Below are 21,535 nucleotides of genomic sequence, written 5' to 3'. Positions count from 1 at the left end.
AGGTCAGGAACAAGCTCCAAATCACATCCAACACTGGCCCCACGGAGAAGCCACTGCTCTGTTTCCAGGCACAGACTTTGCAGTTCACACCTAGGCCCTAGACCCTGTCTCTGGAACGGCTGCCAGTGGTCCTTCTGAAAGCCCAGCTGCTGCTCCTGCCTAACCCTCAGCAGATGGACTCTACCTGGTACCTCCTGCTCCACATCACCTGCTTCTGATTTGGCAACTGGGGCAAATGCATCTAATGCCCACACCCGAGCTTCAAGAAAATCTGGGAAGGAGGGTATCTGACATTCTCTGCTTATGTAAAAAGAGGTAGGCTCTGTCCTCACAGGAGAAAGAAAGGGTCTCCATATGCAGAAATTTCCCGGGAAATGAGATGTGGGGCCAAAATCAACTACAGGAGAAGCCCTACACTCTGATGGCAGTGGTGAACACAACAAAGAAGAGAAAAGACTGAAGAGCAAAGAGCAGGACTTGGTTTGGGTAATAAAGGCCACAGGAAGCTTCTGGTCTTTTTCCATTATGTTCCCACTTGTAGAGCACAGTTGCCGAGGATGTGGATTCTAGGGTCCATGCCTGGTTTAAAAGACTCAAGAAATGGTGGTAATGGTGACTGTGAAAATACTAACGACAATGGGGACGGGGACACAAGCACAAGAACACTGCCTGGAGCACTGGACTCACATCACAAACAGCCTCTGCAGCCTCAGTTACTGTTGTTACCATCACTCATCCCACGTCAAGAGGCTCTGGAGCTTTGGCTCCTGCATTCATAACAAATACATACTGAGCCATGCTCTAGAAATAAATACAAAGACAGCAAAACCGGGCAAGATCTACATTCTCATGGGGCTTATAGTCTACAGGGGAAGGAACTGAGTCATCAAATGACCACACAAACCAAAGACATCACAACGAAGGAGAGTATACGGCACTGTGACTGTGTGTAAGGAAACGTGACCAGTTAGGCCGTTCAGGGGAGTGGCCTGACAGAGGAGGAACAGCACAGAGCGTCCCTGCTGGGGGACACACCAGAAGAAGGCAGTGTGACCAAGGAGGAAGAGGCACGGGCCAGACATGGAAAGGCTCCCAAACCATGTCAGGGGCGCCCGCCCGACCCCGAGGCAAGGGAGAGGGGCAACAGCACCACGTCCCTCCTCTTGAACCAGCCAGCTAAGCCCCTGGGCACTGAGAGCCACCACCCCCTGAAGACGGGATATCCCCCTGAAGAGGGGACACCCCCCCATGGAGGAAGAGGCTCACGTGGGGTTAAGAGCCTATTAATACTCAATACTTAACATGCATTGCTGCGGTGGCCTGAACAGTCTGGACTCTGAAGATGCTTTACAAGGCATCTGCTGGAACCTCTCCTGCCCTCCACCTACCCAAAAAGTTTTGAACCACAGAACCAAAAAGGCTAAATTAAAGACAGAAAAGACCGAGAGACATGATCCAGCCTAATCTCCCTCGTTTTCTAGTTGAGGAAACCGTGCTGGTCATCAGTAACAAAACCAGGACTACAGCTCGGTCCCAGATTTCCAATATCCAGTGCTCTTTCCATGACTCCTTTGCCCCTGAGAAAACACCACGTCCTTAATCTGCCCCAAAACCAAAACTGTCTTAACCCACTGAGGAAGCTGGCTCCCTTCTCACCGCTGAGCACAAGCTGCCTCGACATAAACAACACTAACATGCAACATAACAAACCAGAAACTAAAGAGTGGCATGTAGCAAGGGACGTCGGACTACATTCGTTTAACAGCTGTCAGCTTTTCTCCAAAACAGTTAATTTTGATTAACTGGAAACTTCCCCTTTTTTGTCAACGACATCACTTTCAAGAGGAATCAGATTATAAGCAAAGAACAACGTCAGAGATTTTTTGTTAGAAATAATTATTAGAGGGAATAAAAACCTGTACAGCATGCTGGGTGACCCTCTTACATTAACACCATCATAGGGAGAAGTCATGGTCAAGATGGTAATGCCAGGAAGTAGGAGTCTTTTAAGCAGCAAAGGAAAGACCCCTATAACACTGAGTTCTTCTTCTACTGCAGCAGCCTCCAGAAACCAAGACTGGATCACAGAGAAAACAGCTAAGAGAGTGAACCCCTGACACAACCCTACATCAGGGCTGGGCCAGATGTACGAAAGGATCATTTATGGTTTTGATAACTGGTAACAAAGAGACTAATTAATTTCATGTTTCTAATACCAATGAAGTCCTTTCATTTTTTGTCAAATAGGATAAAACATTAGTGCAAAATTATAACACTAATTCAAAGATTTTAGGACAATAGTTTGGTGAATCCAGTAACATCTTCAAATGGATAGAACTAAGAATGCTAACAAATCAGTTGTTCTGAAAGCCCACAATTATTTTTTCTTCATTCCTTTGTTTTTCATAAAACGAGAAGATTTCTACAACATTCATCTTTTCGTACCTCCACAGGTTTTATTTTAATCTTTTGTCACATTCTCCTCTCATTTTTGCCAAATGGTCACAATCTATGTTTATCCAGTGCTACAGAGTGAACTGTCTCCCCAGATTCGTGTTTTGCAGCCCTACCACCCAATGTAACGTATCTGGAGACAAAGTCTTAGGAGGTAATTAAGGTTAATGGAGGTCCTACCGAGAGAGTCCTAACCCAACAGGACTGACTGGCCATATAGGAAGAGAGATCGTTCATGTCCCCACCCTACCCCCGGCCAGGTAGGGGGGCCCTCATCAGGAAGCTAACTGGCCTGCACTTTGATCTTGGAGTTCCTAGCCTCCAGGTCTGTGAGAATTAATCTTTGTTGTTTAAGCCACCCCATCTACGGTGTTTTGTCATGGCAGTATAAGCTTAGCTAAGTATCGAGATTCTGCAGCTGTCCGACTTATTCGGGCAGACAGAACGGAAGTGTCATCTTTACCACCACCACCAAGACAACCAACATGCACGGAGCAGGTGTGCCAGGTACCCTTTTACTAATACCTCATTTAAAACTCTTTTGCTGTTACCGTCATTACACTGCGGAAAAAGAAACGGTAGACGAGAATGCCTGAAGAGTAAGAGAGGGATCTGAACCCACACAGTCTGGCCCCAGAGCCCAAGCTTTTAAACACTACACTACAGCTTGTCTTTCATGTCAGACTGTTTTACTCTGTAATGGTTTAATTCCTCAGGTAGCTTTTCTTATTTTCCAGGTACTAGTCTACGTAAATTGATTTGAATCACTATCATTTTTATGTACACACTATTCCAGAGCTGGCTAATGCAATCCTACGAGGAGAGAAAAGCGGGCATTGACTGCACCTGAGATAGGCCAGCATTTGTATATACAAATTCTTTTTGCATGAATTCCCTGTTATCTTATTAAAGGCACGTACCCTCAAAATTCACCAAAGGTGACCGTGATTAGCAAAAGATAACCACAACAGCCCACCCTGATGTCTAGTATTTCTCCTCTTCTGATAGCTGATTTCCCCTGAACTCACTACGGGATTCAGCTACAGGGCCTGCCCAGGGCTCTGCAACACCAGTCAGGTCCTCGGAAACACTAAGGCCGCACCTGCACATCTGCCAGAAGCTTCTGTGGCCAGTACCTGTCAGAGCAAGGACTGTTTAGCACTAACTGCAGTGCCCTTGACCGCCCTGAACCACAGGGTCCAACCATCTCAGGGAGACCAGCAGGAAGCGGCACCGGCTCCCTGACAGCCAAATACCGAGACCATCGGGAAGTGCTCATCCTCCCACTAGGCAAGCAGAGCCGCTTACTTACCAGGGTTTTCATGTAACGTTTTGCTGGCTTCACCTTCCCACAAGTTATTTTCAAGACTACACCCTGACCTGAGCCTCCTCTGTGCTTCCCTCCACCCCACGTTGCTTAACTAGCCCTGACTCTTCCATCTTTCATGGATCGTATCACCCTAAATACTGACTTTCAACCATCTTCGGATGAGGGACTCCTAGCTTCCTTGAGTCTAATCCTGCTGCAACAAGGTACATTTTTCTCATCTGTGTCATTAATCAATAAAGGTGCTGACCAGAGAGTCACTCGACATTATGAGCCCCTCAGCTAAGCTGGAGCATCGCTCAGGTAAAACTCAGAATAAGAAGTCATCAGGCTTCATAAAACTGATCATACCCCAATAAAACTTGGCTAAGGAATCCTTCTGCATTTTTCACAGGGAAAATCCAAGAGCAAGGAAAACACAGCTTAGAAGCAATCTCATAAAATTAATAATATTACTTTTGCAATAAATCAAACCCACAGAGAGATTGCATAAGTTATACCTAGAAGTCAACCTTAAAGTTCAATTTAAAGGCATTAAAAAAAAAAAAAGAAGTAAAATCAAATTGCCTATCCAAAGACCTAAATCAGTTAACTCTTAAAAGACACTCTTTAAAATGACAGAGGTTTAAAATCCAGTAGATATAATATTTAACGTCCTAAAGAAGACAGAACTTAACAAGCATTATAGAGTAATACCCCGGTGGCTTCCGCAAGTACTGTCAGTCTGTGAAATCGCAGAGACTGTTTCTCAAAGGAGAAGTTTACTGAGACTTGCGTATATTCCAGAATACCTGAGAAGGCTCTACAAGGGCCCGCCATAAACTATCACTGAATTGAACACTCCAATAAATTTAACACATTCCTAACTTTTCTATTGGTAGCAAGTGACCAGCCGTAGAAAAATTTTTCTAGTCTCATCCTCCCTCTGATATCTAACAAGCTACTTTTAGCTCTAATTAGGAACAAAATTTACTTTTTCTTTAAATGGAAATTTGAGAAACAGAGTCCCCAGACAGTTTGAAGACCACCAAAAAGCCATTTACTCTGGCTTATATGTTACCATCCCCACCACATGGCATCAAATGTACTAGAGAATCAGGAAGAATGGGCGGCAACAGCCGTCATACGAATGGGTTATGGAAGGCGTCTCTAGGTCTCCGTGCCTTCCACCCTGTTCACCTGCAGGATGATTAACTTTCTGTGTCAACCTGGCTAGGCTAGATGCCCAGTTGTTTGGGCAAACACTAATCTAGGTATGGCTGTGCAGGTATTTTGTAGATGTCATCAACGTTTACAATCAGTGGACTTTAAGAAGATTACCCCTGCTAATGGTGGTGAGCCACACCCTGCTAATGGGGGTAGGCCTCATTCAATCAGTTGAAGGCCTTAAGAGCAAAAACCAGTTCCTGGAAAACAAAGTATTCTGCCTCTAAATTATAATCTAGAAATCCTGCCAGTTTCTAGTATGGTGGCCTGCCCTACATATTTCAGACTCAAAGACAACAACTTCAATTCTTACCTGAGTTTCCAGCTGCCCAGCTGACAGATCCACCCACAGATTTCAGACCTGACAGCCTTCCCAGTCACATGAACCAATTTCTTAATATCTCTCTCTCCCTCCCCACCTCCCTTTATCTTCTATTGAGTCTGTTTGAGGAACCCAGCCTGATACAACCTGTTTTAAGTTTTAGGCTCAGGAAATATTTGGAAAATCACTGAAGTAGAAAATCAAACAAAAGAAAATATCAACAATAAAAAAGTCTTCAGATAAAAATAAAGCTGAACAGTTTATACTATTTTTTCCAAAATAGGCTACACTTTTTAACCCCTGTACCCTTTTTAGTGTTTTATTAAAAACATCATTTTATCCAAGAACAAATGAAACATAAATCATAGTGTAACAACTGTTTTTCTGAGTCATTTTGTCCAATTGAAGGAACATACTGTATATTGAAAGGTTATACTGGGCATCACTGAAAAGATACTTCAATCTATTCAGAGATTTCACTAAGCATTAGTTATCTACTGCTGTGTAGTAACTCTCAAAGGTACTGTCTCACAGTTCCTGAGGGCCAGGAAACAAGATGTGCCTCAGCTCGGTGGCTCGGGCTCAGGGTCTCTCTTTAAGCTGCAGTGAGCCCAGTGGTGAGAATCACAATCTTCAGAGGACCTGACTGTGGCTGGTTGGGCTGGAGATCTGTGTGAAGACGGTTCATTCACGCTGGCAAGCAGCCTCAGTTCTTCCACACGTGAACCCTTCCAGAGGGCTGCGTGAGTGTCCTCACAACACGGCAGCGGGCTTCTCTCAATGTGAGCAACGTAGGAGCAAGAACAAGGAGGGTGGCGCAACGCCCAGGGTGAACTCGTCCCTGGAGGTCATGTGCCATCACACCCACCCACTCTGCCACTAGCCAAGCACATGCCACCTTCTGAAGGAAACAGTATCAAAGAGCTGCAGGAACACTGTAAGGCGTGAAACCATACTCTTGATTTGATCCTTGCCAGAGTTGAGCTTTAACTGGTCTCTCTCTCTCTTTCTCAGTTTTACCCTCATTGTAGGGATTGAGAATTAGTCTCTTTCTATCCTACAAGGCTCAAAATGTGTAGACTCTCTATATACTTCTTTGTCTATTTGTGAACTCAATACTTGATCTTGTTTTTAACCAGCCAACACACACACACTATGAGTGTTCTGTGTTATTTAATCTCTTCCGCTTCAGGCACAGGTTCATTCAGGCCATGATCTCATACAGATGTCTCACCTTCTCGAGCTCAGGCAAACCACAGGCCACCCGCAAGCTACTGGGCTAACCGTCCTGGTCCCAGTGCAGCAGGTCACCCTCTGTGGAGGAGGGAGCTGGTGGTGACAGTGGGGCTCTAGATGTACCTGCCTGACTATTCAACAGGCAGAGGGTCTCTCAGATGCCTGCAGGGCTGGTAGGCCTGCTGTAGTGGGAACCTTTCAGCTCAGTTAAAAACCTAGCTGACATATCACTGTAATGGGAAACCATCATTTGTGAAAAAGATCAGGTATGGGAGCATTTCGGACTCTCTTCAGAAGGAAATTCTTAAATTGGGGCTAAAAAGGTCCACTTAAAAAGAGCATTTTATCCAATTTCTAATCTCATAATTGATTCTTTTCAATTAATTAATTAATTCCTTTCAAGTAATCCTGTACTGAAACAACTTCACTAACGCGGCAGGCAGGGCCTAAGGTAAAGGGAAGGGAAATGACATTCATTGACTCTTCTCACATGTTGAGCGCTACTCTAAGTATTTTACAAGTCATTCAATTTAATCCTCACATCAAAACTGTAAGGTAGGCATTATTATCTTCATTATATAGATGAAGAAACCCAGCCTAAGGGAATTTAAATAATTTACTCCAAATCACACAACTAGCAGAGTTAACACTCAAGACCAGGTTTCTTAACTCTAAATTCCACTGTGTTAAGTAAGCTCTTGACAGTAGTAACATATCCAAAATGTCGGTGACCAACCACATCACACAGTTCATAGTAACTGGAAGGTAAAGGCTGAGTTAAGGTCTGCTCCAGGCTGCAGGTCTACTCTACACGTCTTCTCACACTGGGATTCAGGCATAAGGAGCTTGAATTTCCCATCTAGAAAGAATTCAAGCCAAATCACACAAACCACATCTACAGCTCCTGCCCAGAGTTGGCATACGTCACATCTGCACATGCTCCATGGGCCAGAGCAAGTCACATGGAAGCCTTGCCTTGGGGGGAGAGAGTATACTTTGCCTACTAGGAGTTAGTGGAAGTCACCTAGCCAAGGACATAGACTGTTTCCCAGGAAAAGAGAGAGTGTATTCCATGTGGCAAGAAAAGTGAAGTGAGTGGCTGATAGCTGGAGGGGCCAACTGCAGTAGTCATTGGTGTCTGTCCCCCAGATAACTGCAGTTCTCTTCCAGGGCACATGCGGGGCTGTGCATCTTCATTCTATCAATGCCATGGGTGGCCCAGCAACTTGCTTTGGTCAGTGAAATATGAGCCAGAGTGATGTTACTTCTGCATAGGCTGGTGCACACGTGGGCACTTTATTTCTGACAATGCTTCAAATGACGAGTGCAGCTTGGGTCCCTGAATAAGGACAATATGGGACAGAGCCCCCAACCAATCCATGATGACCACATGGCATGAACAAGAAGGTATGTGGGTCATTTCTGTTACCTCAACATGAATTTGCTTATTTTGACTGATCTACATCAATTAGATTATTTCCCTGAGGAATGGAAACCAAGAAAGAGAAAGAACTGGGTGGTGAGCAATGCATGACAAATGCCAAGGTTGAACCTAAGATACTTTATGACAAGTCAAAATTAAATTAAGTCTTCAGTGAAAAAAGTGGGACGAAAGTCCCTGTCAGACGCTCTAAGGCAATTATTCAGAAAAATTCTATGGTAAACCCGATCACAGAATAAAGATTCACTTCCTAATATAATCATTAATTTTTTTCCTATATCAAGCTTATTTAAGTTAATGTTCATGAATAAACAAAAATATTAAATACATACACTTACATAAACTCATTAAATATCTCCTACTAAATATCATCTAGGTAAATTTAAGAAAAATGGAGACATAAGGCAAAAATAAAAGACCTTCCCAGAATTAAGATGATGAAACAAAAGAGAAAGAGAATGTCACCTTCCTAAAAAGGTGTCTCCTTATCTCTAAAAGTAAGGAGAGAAGATGATTCTTTTACAAGCACACGTACAACTTTCCCAGAGAAAGCCTTAAGCAGATAAAAGTATCCACTGTAATACAAGGCTCAGTACTAGAATTCAATAAATACTAGGTTGACTGATCGACCATATATATCTTTGGGGAAAGCATTTACCCTGTAAATCGCTTAGTACCTGCATGCATACTTTAGGTCCCAGACAAAAAGCTACCGGCAGTGACTACACTGGTTGACTTTTAGGCCCCATGCTGTGATTCTAGATCTAAAATCTGAATAGAAATTAATCTGTTACATGAGGCATATGATGGGGGAAACTGAAGAGCTCAGGAGTATAGTGAACTTAATTTCTGTCTAAACACATGCCAAGCCTTTTAAATCAAAATAGGAAGCACTTACTGAAAAGCTACCTTATGGTTGGCACAATGTTAAGATATTCACAGGGAAGACGTAAAAAGCATCGTAAAAAGCATCAAAAAGTCTTTTTAGTAAATTCAAATAGTAAATCGGCCAAGTAGATAGCTATAAAAAATTAGTTTCCAACAGGTTTGGATATTAGACACTGAAAAGAACTAATAACCAAAAAGTTGTAGTGGTTGTTTCAACTGCATCTTTTACAATTTAATAAATTTAAAGTTGCTAACTTTTTGAAAGTTATATTACAATCTGTATGTTGCCTATTACTTAAGTCTTGTTTTTGTGTTTAATTCAGCTAGGATGATAGGCAGAGAGGAAAGTAACAAAATTTACACTTAATTGATTTTTAAAAGCTTGGATAAATTTTCACCTTTAAGTGACAAGCTCTCTAGAATGACAAGCCATGTGACAGGTAAAAGTAAATGAAACAAAACTGAATTACCCTTGTCATCAATCTTGTTCTGTTGTGTAGTAAATCTGGTTTGGGAGTGACACATTCTGAATTTTACTATTCAAGCACTAAATGAATCTGTCTCTTCCACAGTGATAGTTCTAGCACAACAGTGATACATATCCTCATTTTAATTAACCTAATGGTCTATTAACCGATCATACTTGGAGGTCTATTTCATTACCCTAAATTAACATTTTCTTTCCATTAAAGTTACAGATATTAAAAAAAGACATTGCTTCCATGTGTGGTTTATAACACATTTAATCTATAGTTCTCCTTTGCTTAGTGATTACAAGCACTTAAACGTTCTCTGAAAAGCACTTAGAACTACTAGCAGCCCCATGATTTATTCACTCCTCTGCAGGGAGGGCCATTAATAAGGAGAATAAAAATGCAATATTTCAAGAATAAAAATATCTAGTCGTTAGCTCAATGAAAGCAATTCTAATAAAGGTGTTGATTGATATTTTAAAAGGTGTGATGGTTCTCCTTAAAGTAAATGGGTTTGTATTTACATAAAATAATTGAATAATCCTAACACATTTTGTCATTTTATTCTCCTTGCAATTAGAAATTTAGCTTCTCAAGTTTAGAATGAAGCATAAGAACAACAATAAAGTAATTTTAATTGTTCTAGAGGACTTTTTCAAGCAAATGTTTGCCAATTTAATGAGAAATTATTTGATCATAATTCTTTGATACAAATTCAGCACCTAAGGCTAAACTGTCAACCCATAGACAGAAATTAACATATATATCAGCTCATTACTGTTCACTTGCCAAATTAATCCCTGTTGATCAAAATGAAAACATAAATCTGAATTTGATTTAAAGATGGTTTAAATTTTTTTTTCACATTATCCCAGGTTTAAAACAGATCCTCAGAAGTGCTGTTAGACAAAAGTGTATCCCTCTTCCCAACCAACCGCCACCCTATTTCAGAATTTACTCTCAGAAACAACACTGATGCCCAAAAGAAACCCTAAGTATTAAACAGACATTCTATTTTCATTACATGATATTGTGAAACTCTTGTTGATTTGAAAATTTAGATATCTTATAAAAGTTACTGGATTTAAAAGTAACCTATTGAATAAAATCTCTTGCCAGGAACACATCCTGTGTTAGATTTTTCTATAGAAATTTCCATAATGCGTTGTCTCAATAAATAGTCTTAGAGGTTTGTACTTTGAAAAGTGCTTGCTATACATCTGAAGGCAGTATTTTTTAATTCTTTCAAATTCACTTCAGAAAATTGAATGACGATTTGGTTATTTCACTTTCCAGAAGAAAAAGAAACAAATGGCATAAATACTTCAAGATGAACTATTCCCAAAATTAACCTTGGAAGCCTGGGACTAGTTTTGCTATCTATTAGGATAACACCAAAAAACAAAAGTTACTCATTCCAACTATTTTTCTTCAATGATTAATATACGAAACTATTTTATCAAAACATATATACATATTTTTGAGTTATGGGCCATTTTAATAAGAAGGTAAAAGGTTTTCCTAATTCCCTAACATTTCCTTAATTTGGAACAAATCATTTGAAACAGTTTTCTCTACTTAAAGAAGCTACTGCTAAGAAGCTTAATTTAATAGTCTCCTAAAATATCATATTTTCAACCTACAACTTCTCTCTGCCTTGCTTCTTTAGCCTCCTATTAGAAGCGATAACTAATAAGAACTTGCTGTATAAAAATAAATACATTAATTAAAAAAAAAGAAAAGAAAAACAGACACCTAAAATATATCTAAAAAAAGAACAGTGGTCCCCAACCATTTTGGCACAAGGGACCAGTTTTGTGGAAGACAATTTTTCCACGGATTGGGGGTGGGGGGTTCATGCAGTAATGCGCGCGATGGGGAGCAGCACATGATGCTTCGCTCACTCGCCCGCCGCTCACCTCCTGCTGTGTGGCCTGGTTCCTAACAGGTCGCAGATCAGTACCAGTCCGCGGCCCGGGAGTTGGGGACCCCTGTATTACAATGTCTCACCCTATCTCATCCTAGTCAACTTTATTTCCACCTGTGCTCCTTCAGTTAAATAAATGTGATCATTATCTCCTATGTTTATTTCATTCATCACACCTTCCCACCCATTTCCTCGTGCCCATTCTCTCAGCAATGCCTGTCCTCTTTTTCCTCTCCAGCTACCCAAATCCTGCCCATCTTCAGGACACAGCTTAACACATCTCTCAGCTCTGGACCATAAGGGCCTGACCCTCCTTTGAATCTCCAAAAACTCACTGCCACATAAGGTGTCACTTTGTTCTTCAATTGTGTCACACGTGTCAGTTCTGTGATGAGCTACTTGAGAGCAACTGGGACCAGGGTCAGCACCATACACGACATCCAGAGCCATTATCTCCATAAATCTACACAGACACACCAGAATATACCCAGATGTCAGTCAGAGCCGAATAAAGGTAAAGAGGCCCAGCCCCATAACAAAAACTCACTAAAGCCACTCTCAACTGTCACATATCATACACTTGTATATATTACAGAAATCGCTGGAAAGATGATTTCAAGCAGTGGTCTAGTGGCTGTGTGTGAGACCTTGGCCAGGACAGGCCTCCAGGAGTTCTTGCTGGTGAGGCTCAAGGGCTGAGACCTCGCTGCTCCCTGAAGGAACCACACCTGGACCCACACCTCCTTCCACCCCAATATCTGACTGCCCTTCCATCAAGGAGTGTAGATGCAGCACGGTGAACAAGCACACGGTAGCCTGGTGGGTGCCAGGATAACACACGAGGAATGGAGGTGGCTGGCTGAGTCTGCACTCATCTTGAGGGAGGAGTAAGCAGATCCTATTCCCAAATACCTACTTCAGGAAAGTAGCAAAGTCCTGTGCAGAAATTTTAAGTTTAAGGGCTGCTTAACTGACAGCCTTGGACCGAGTCGCCATTAATAACTGAATGGATATTTCTGATACTTCTCACCTACCCGCCTCATTGCCTGTGTCCAGCAAAGCTGCCCCCGTTATAAGCCCAAATAAGTGACTGTATGCTATTTCTTACCTCTCTAGAAACTGACACAATCCACCACCCACTCAACATGTTCTACTATTTACCTTTCAGACACTGTACCTTTAAACATATTTTCATGAAAGTATTATACATGAAAGTACAGTAAAATCTTATCTGATCTTAGCCTCGATTTCATCTAGCCTCCAGCTTAAATGGTTACTATCCACTTCATATGATTCACAACTACTCTATGAAAGTAAGATTGACCCTGAAACTAAAAATTAAGAACACTGGTAAAGAAATTAGCTTAAGATATATATATATAATTCAACATTTTTAATCCAAGTATTTAAAAAACAAAAAATTTTTCATCTTTAATGAATAAATATATTGCCCTAAATGCTATGAAAGCTGAAATTACAATCACTATTCCACGAAGACTACTTTATTTTGTGGCATCTCTGCTGTTCTGGATGAAACTGACTTCACCCTCAGCTCTAAGGGTAGGTCTGAACTGGCCTGAACCAATCAGCATAATCCCATCCTGCTTGCTATAATCCTTGATTCAGGGATAAACACATGACCTGAGTTGGTCCAATCAACATAAAACCAAAATGCTATTATTCTCTTTCCCTCTGGACCATGTGGTATGTGGATGTGAAGCCTGGAACCACTGCAGCCATTTTGCTACCATAAGGGAAGCTCCCCAAGGTCAAAGCTGATACAGAGAGAACACAGCCAAGAGAACCACAGAGAAAGAGAGTCAGAGCCTGCCAGGCCTAAAGCCCACCAAGCTCTGGATTTTGTCAGTTATATGTCACATACACTCTTTCATGTTCAAGCTATTCTGAGGCAAGTGTTCTATTACCTGCAACTAAAAAGAAATGTCACTTATCATTCTGAGGCACAAAAAAGATAGGAGTTTGGGAGTAACATATACACACTACTACAGTATATAAAATAGATAGCCAACAGGACCTACTGTATAGCACAGGGAACTATACTCAATATTTTGTAATAACTTAAAAGGGGAAAAGAATCTGAAAAAGAATATATATACATATTTATATGTATATAAATATATATAAAACTGAATCACTGTGCTATACACCTGAAACTAACACAACATTGTAAATTAACTATACTTCAATTAAAAAAATAATTTAAAATATATATATACATATATAAAAGATAAGAAACTGAAGCTTCAAAAGAAGTAGTAAACTTGCCTTAAATTGAATAGCTGAAAAAAAAAAAAGAGTAAGGCCATAGGTTTAGGAGCAGAATGGACTCCTCTTATCCTCAAGGGTCAGGATGCTGGAGTTTTTACAAGAGGAATTTTCAAACACGATGCTGGCTAGGGCAACTCCTCCTGACCCGGCCAGCCCCTAGCTCTGAGGGCATGAATACCAAGAAATGGCTCTTGTGACTGTGCCTGCTGAAGGAGCTAAACTAAAGAGCTGTATGGACCACGGCTGAGCCTCCCTCCACCAACAGAAATGAATGCCAGACCCTCAGCAACATCACTGTGGAGTATGAAGCTGCAGGGAAAACGATGCCCATTCTTCTCTCCAGTGGAAAAAAACTACCCTGGGCTGCAGGAAACACAACCCCTCTGGTAAAATAATGAGAGCTTCATGTTTCCCTTCTGTGAAAACAGTAGCCAGGACCAACCACAAGAATGAGCAAGCGTCTGGGGATTCTGAGACTATTACACAGAGAGGAATCTCGAAAATATGTTCTCAAGAAAATGTGGCAGGGCTGAGGGTACTATCTGTGAAGTATCAAAGAATTATAACTTGCCCTTCTCTTCCCAGCTTGCCTTTCTGTTGCCAGCACAGAGCAGTAGCACAGCAGCTGGGTGGCTACAGGCACAGCAGTGAGGAAGGGCTGGGGGTGGAGGCAGAGGCCTGGACCCATCAAGGCAGTGGCAGGGGCTGGCATAGAGGTGGTGAGCAGCAAAGATAGCAGTGCGGTTGGCAGATCTACCTACAGCAAATTATTTTTGACTGAGCAAATAGGAAACCATATTGAGGATAATAGGTGCTGTGTTTCTCACTGCCAGAGACAGTATTTAAAAAGAGCTCCAAGATGCTGAGTTAGAACGGAAAGTATCATTATGAACCCATGATTTTACCATATACACACACATACACACAGAGAGATATGGAAACATTTACAGATGTGTATATATGTACATGTGGGAGTGTGTGTGTATTTTTTTTTTCTGTCCCCAGGTAGGGTCTCATTTTCTTCAATTACAAAAATGAAGGGCTACACTAGAGTTATCCTGAATCCCTTCCAGCATTAGAATGTTGGCAAACACAAAAATGCCCATCTTTCTGCAATCTTCCTAAACCTACCAAAAATAATACTTCAGAAAGACATGTCACGAGAGTTAGAAATTAGATATTCAACAGGAGAAAGCAGAATTATCAATTATATCTACCACACAACACACACCATGAAGTCACACCTTATAAATGTTCACTCTCCAGGTGTTGTTAGCGTTCAGAAAAATTGTCACCTTAGCAAATAATTTCTCTTAATGCTAGAAAGACATAACATGAACATCATTCTGCTTTAAAAGGGGGGCAAGGAAGACTATCATTGACAAAACGCTACACTCTAAGTTATTTCACTTCCACTTTGCCCTAGAGATGGAATTTTAAATATTTAAAAACCAGAACACATAACATGCATAGAGAAGCCATTAGAACTAAAGCAATTAGAACTGTGAAATATTAATTTTAGCTTTTGCTTCCTATAACCTTAATAAATGCATCAATCAAAATGTTAACTTTTCTGCTAAAACTAAAGTACAAAATGCCCTTGTAAAATCAGCACGTGTCTATGAACTCTTTTGCCCTGTTTCACAACTTTGCCTCTCCCACAAGTAACCGAAACCATAAATATTTAGACACCATAATACCAGGATTCTTACTCCACTCAATGATTCTTTCAGGAAACATATATTTGTAAGTTGGTGCCTACCACGTGATTAGACAGGATTACATATGGTCACCACCCTTAACATCAATAAATGTACTTTAATGGATTGTCAGGGTCACCCAAAGTTTTAAAATATATGAATAATGTAACCAAAATTCAATTTAAATTAACTTTTACTAGCACCAGCAAGTAAAAGTACTGCACCAACAGCAGAACCGAAATGATACCACCAGGATTAAATGAGATGACAGGGAATTCCCTGGCGGCCCAGTAGTTGGGACTCCACGCTTTCCCTGCTAAGGGCATGGGTTCGATGGCTGATCAGGGAACTAAGATACTGCAAGCCTCGGTGCGGCCCCCACCAAAAAAAAAAAGATGACAAAAGTGGGCGAGGTGCTACACCAAGTGTGCCCTGGAGAAAAGAAATGCTTCCTGATCATGACTCTCCAGCCCTCTGAGTACTTCCATGTACTACTTTGCATGGCTTTTTACCTCTTTAGTATCTTCATCTCTGACCCCTTCCTTCTAAACTCCTGCAGCACTTATTTCCATTAATCATTAAATATTGTGTGTATCATTCCTTGTGTTGTGAATTCTTTAAAAAATAATATTCAGTTTCTTCAGCTAGATCTTAAGCCCTTCAAGAGTACAGACTGTATATTGTCTTTTTTGTAGTTTAAATATCTTGCACAGTTAGTAAAATAATAAGGACAAAATAAGTATTAAGCCAAGATTATAGTTTTCTGAGCACTATATTTCACAATTATGCCTACATTTAAAAGGCCACAGTCTTGGATCAACAGTAAAAAGCACAGATTTTAGTTCTCGTTCTTCCCAGAATAAGCCAGTGGAGTCACTCAGCCTCACTGGGCTTCAGTCTCCTCAACCACATGAAACCTCTTAAGTCCCGCCCGTTATAAGTGTCTAAGATTCTACATCACAGAGTTAATACAAAGTTTATTTAGTATTATTTTAGTGGCATTACATGGCCGTTTTTGACATTTTAACACTGATTTTATTTTAATTTTAATATTTATTTATTTATCTGTGCTGGGTCTTAGTTGCGGCATGAGGGATCTTTTTTTAGTTGCAGCATGCGGGATCTAGTTCCCTGACCCGGGATTGAACCTGGGCGCCCTGCACTGGGAGCACAGAGTCCCAACCACTGGACCACCAGAGAAGTCCCTTAACACTTTTTTTTAAACAATTTTTATTTCTTACAACTGGGTTGGGTCTCACAAATGAATCAAAATACAAAATGACTCAGTAAGTCAACTGCTCAAATGCTAACTGGATCATGTTCTACTAAGAGTTCATTCTAGGGCTTCCCTGTTGGCGCAGTGGTTGAGAGTCCGCCTGCCGATGCAGGGGACACGGGTTCGTGCCCCAGTCAGGGAAGATCCCACATGCCGCGGAGCGGCTGGGCCTGTGAGCCATGGTCGCTGAGCCTGCGCGTCTGGAGCCTGTGCTCTGCAACGGGAGAGGCCACAACAGTGAGAGGCCCGCGTATCGCAAAAAAAAAAAAAAAAAAAAAAAAGAGTTCATTCTACTCAGCTGTGGAACAAACTCAGGCCCTAGAACATGAATGAGTTGACAACAGCTAAGCTTATCCACTGGGTTTTAGAGGAGCATCAACATTACAGACCAGGAGAAAAGGAAAAAAGTTGTTTCTTCTATAACATGAGATGTGTTTGATTTTTTACATCAAACACTGTGAAAGTAAAAATTTCTTACCTAATCCATCTTCTTTTTTCCTACACTTTCCCCCTTCGTTTTCTTGTAATAAAAGCAAACATCATGTCCCTTCTTTTTTTTTTTTTCCTTTTCTTCATATCAGAAAAAAGGTATACAAACTTGTGAAACATCTGGGCCCATGTTTTTAATATCAAACGGGGAGGTAAAAGGCATACCAAGCAAATGGACCTAATGCAACTCATTGTTTACTCTGGATTAAACTTCCAGGATGAGAGAAGGAGCTTGTGAACTTGCAGATATTTATCCAAATGAGATGCAAAAACTGTCTGTCTGGTGGAACAGATAGCCACAAAGGTTGATGTCTCTGATGGGCATTAACCGATTTTCTATCTAACCCAGAAGCATTTCTCTGTTAAATTACCTATATATGCCTGATGTCTCAAATGTTCTTTGAACCAGCCATAACATCTTACTGATTTCCTCATTAATTTCATGAGTTAAATAAAATCTCTCACACAGATTCATTTTATATTTACCTGAGACTGATGATTTTACCTCTTTGAAAATTATCCATTAACACGTGTAAAACCAGAAACCTATCATAATTCTGTAGGGAAGTATGACAGGTCTATTTACATAACCACTGTTCCTTAGATCGCTTAGATTAAACAAAATACTGATGAAAATCAAAACCTTTTACATACTATCATATATTATTACTTCCCTTATAGGAGTCCTTATTTTCAGTGTGCAAAAACAAACAAACAAAAAACCAATTTTTTTTAATGTAATGGTTTATTTTCTCCCATTTGGTTTACTGCAATTGTTCTGGTAAGCTCAGAAGCGAGAAAGAAAAAGATACTGACCATTAAGTTTGGCAGAATGAACAATTCATAGCCAAGACAGCTACCGCTCTGGCAGTGGGCAAAGGGTTCTCTTTGATGGGGCTTCTCTTTAAGTTACCCCTGAGAATGAAAGAGCACATAGAGATGTGAAAGCCCACACAGATATATGGGCTGATGAGCAATGGGACCTTTGCAGCTACAATCAGCACCACATTGCTGACTCATTAAATGACAAAACGCACTTGATTTCAGCAAAGAACAACCAGCCCCTGTAATTCCATCACTTTCACGGAGACACCACATCAGAGATGCAGACGTTTCCTGACGTCAGAGAGGCCCTAGTGCCACTTGTGCCAAACCAGCATCATTTCTGTTCTGAGACATTTATTCTGCACAAAAGTGCTATTAGAATTTTGCTGTCAGATGGCAAGAAAGAAGGTCTTACTTTATGACTTTTCTGCAGGCATCTCTATAGGGAAAAGATTTATACAGAGAGCTTCACAGAAAATTAACAAATACGGCTACTGGGAAGCAATTTAATTTGGTCAACAAATACGGTTACTGTACAGTCTTGTTAGTTGATGGAATCATTCGAAGTGCTGCCAGTCGAAAGTCAAACGTATTCCCTAAATGACAAGAGAGGTCACGAAGACGGATTAGTCAGAGTACTGGATACCCTGCAACCCAGAATAGGCTCTTGAGTCCAGGGCATGGAGGAGTGGATGTCTGTGCTTCAAAATAAATCAACTGTCTGCAAACAACTACTTTTTCAAAAGAGAGAACTAAACGGGAATATGATCCCAAACCAAGCACCAATCTCTAACTCCTTTTCTCACATTTCTCTCTTGTTGTCAGCTAATAATCAATACTCCAGCCTTGGCTGGAAGTTTGGCTTAGAATTTTCTCCTAAGATAAATACAATTTGAACTAGAAAAAGTAATGGAAAGCTATTTACCAGAATGTAAATTGTGGTTATTTCTATAATGATGGGATTTTAAGTAACTTTAATTTTCTTACTGGCATTTTTCTGTATTTTCTGAAATTTCCAAAGGGAACATGTATTACTCTAGTCATCAGGAAACAGATAGATATAGATACATATACATACACACACACACACACACGTGTATATATGTATATACATATATATACACACATTTATATATATATATGCATATATATGTAATTTAAAATATTTTAAAATAAGCACTGATCGTTCAAAAGTTTTCCACATTAAATAAGCCTGACTTTTAAATTGATAATCTAGTTATTAGCTTTAAAAAAAAAAAAGCTTCAAAAAATCCAACTATAATGTTTGATGCAACAGTGACTAAGTGATTTCTATCCTAAGATGCAGCATTTCCTTAAAAAGCTCAAAAGCAAGACGCAAGGTTCATTAACTTGGGGGAATCAACCTAGAGAGGCAGGACCACCATCACGCCCCCGCTCCCAGTGTTAGTATCATTTCTGCTCAAAGAAGCAAAGACTGTTAGACAGACTGTGTAAAATCCAAGTTTCAGAAACTGATCATTTTAAACTAAACGTCTCAAGGAACATTTAAATCTATTTCCTTCATGCTTGAGGTAGTATGACTTCTATGAACCAATATCCAGCCAGAATTAGGATGATTTCTAAAATAAGTTAAAAATATGCTCATATTCATCAAGCTCAAAGAGAGCTACAGCTGCAGGCCAGGCGTGGTAGGTGACTCCAGAGGCCAGCACCTCTTTACTGGAGTTTGAAGAGCCAGGAAAGCACTCCCCATGTCAATTTCAGCAACAATTTTCCTTCTCTTCATTTCCCTCCACACAGTCGTTGAGATCCAAGAGTACCTGAACCTAGCCCAAACAATAACCCTTCCTTGAATAACTTTTAGTTTCAAAGCAGCAAAGCTTGTAAAACTGAACATTTCAACAGGAGAGACTTTGGTCACTGATATATTACCAACAAGAGAATTCTTTGGGGTTTTGGAAGAAATCTTAAAGAGCAAGTCATGTATTTGAAAAATAACTAATGGATTTTTAATTTATGCATTTAGGCAAAAGACTACATTTAAAATATTTCAAAACTGTAAAGAGACTTTCTGAAGTCTCTTGGTTCTTAAACCAATTTTTAAAATGCTGTTAGGAAAACATTTAACTTCTTTTAGTGACAAATACCATTTAAATAGGGAGTGGAATTAGAGAAGAATTTACAGTTGACCCTTGAACAACATGGGGGCACCAAACCACCACCCCCCGCCCCGAGTCAAAAATCTGCCTGTTAACTTTACATTTGACCCTCCACATCAGGGGATCCGCATCCGTGGATTCAACCAGATACTGTAGTATTTATTGAAAAAATCCACATATAAATGGACCCACAAAGTTCAAACCCATATGGTTCAAAGGTCAACTGTATTTAAAAATCCTTCCCAAGGATCTTTGTTAGCTGCTAATGTACAGATCATCTCTCTTTCAATCACATTATCTCAAAACTCTACACTGAAAATGAATTCTAGGTCTTAACTCTACCTTCCAAAAAATTTTGTGCACCTCTGTCACTCTACCTCTGCTAGGGAAAGTCTAAACAAAACACATAGGAGTCAACCAGATGAACACAGAGTAACTGAAGAAGACAAAGAGTGAATAAAATAACAATAGCATCCCAAAACCTCACCCCTAAGCAGAATAATAAAATGCCTAGTCTGCATAACTATTTTCTATAAAAACTGCAAAAACAAGAAACAGAGAATCCTAAAGTAGTATCACTTCCTTCCAGTTTCAAAACCAGTGCACACAACAATTTTTGTTAGGTATGTACACACCCGCAAGACTCCCAGAGCTCATGCAATTTACTTTAAATAAAAGGATCTATGAAGAAAATGTCCTGTTTTTATTCTTTCACACAAATTCTTGCTCAATAGTAAAATAAATGTTTACCACAACAACAAAAAAGGGTTAAACCTTCACATGAAAAGCACCACACAAATATATTCCATCACAGGCCCTCTGTCCGTCAACATTCAAGCCTAGGGCACAAGTCGAAAGCCCTAAGGGCTGGGGAAGCAGCAACCAATCTAAGGCAAGTCAGTCTATATTTCACCCATGAACATTCCCCAGCGGTCAGTCCTGCCAAGGGGAATCCAACTCATTACTGCTTATAAGTTCTGTGACTCCAAAAAAAGTTGAAAATCACGTTTTCTGAACACAAACGATAAACATTTAAAGAGGGATTTTTCTTTCTCATGATCAATGACATCTGTAGCTCACGAAGGGTGACAACTGACAGATCACATTATGCTCTGCAAGAGACCTAGGGACCTTATAAGGATTTATAAGATATGATGTGGTTTTTTCACACCTTTACTCATTCAAATCCTCTTCATCTGAAATAAAGCTGTCCCCACGGTTCTTAAAAATTACAACCTAGTCAATACCACTGTTGGCAAACTCAGAAAAAGTTCTGAAACCAAATATTAGCCTCCTCATTCTAACACACAAGAGAAGAGAGTGAATCCAAGGAAAAGACAAACATGAAAAGAGAAGATGGGAAAAGAACAAAAGGAGGAGACAGGAGAAGTATTTAAAACTTACAAGTTGAAATTAGACCCAATTTTATTAATGAAAAGAGGATGGCATAATTTTGCTAGAATCTGAATGTAATTTGCCAATTGCTGCCAAGAAGAATCAATCAGCAGCTCCAGAGAATTCTAAATTAAAAATGATCAGTC

General features: G+C 40.3%; 1 protein-coding gene across 3 annotated transcripts in view; it reads right to left on the bottom strand.

Annotated features, from left to right (window-relative positions):
* Window positions 1–21,535, bottom strand: part of PRIM2 (DNA primase subunit 2) — a 277,151-nt gene that overhangs the window by 150,904 nt on the left and 104,712 nt on the right. The window contains exon 8 of one of the 3 annotated variants that reach the window (XM_060021361.1): window positions 17,678–17,943. The exons of the other annotated variants lie outside the window; for them this stretch is intronic. Coding sequence (XP_059877344.1) covers window positions 17,938–17,943 — 6 coding nt within the window. The 3' untranslated portion in view covers window positions 17,678–17,937. Of the gene's footprint in view, window positions 1–17,677; window positions 17,944–21,535 lie in introns of those variants that run through there. 3 annotated transcript variants of the gene reach the window in all.

Source organism: Delphinus delphis, chromosome 10 (assembly GCF_949987515.2).
Source record: "Delphinus delphis chromosome 10, mDelDel1.2, whole genome shotgun sequence".
NCBI classification, from domain to species: Eukaryota; Metazoa; Chordata; class Mammalia; order Artiodactyla; family Delphinidae; genus Delphinus; species Delphinus delphis.
This window is presented reverse-complemented; position numbering and strand designations above follow the sequence as displayed.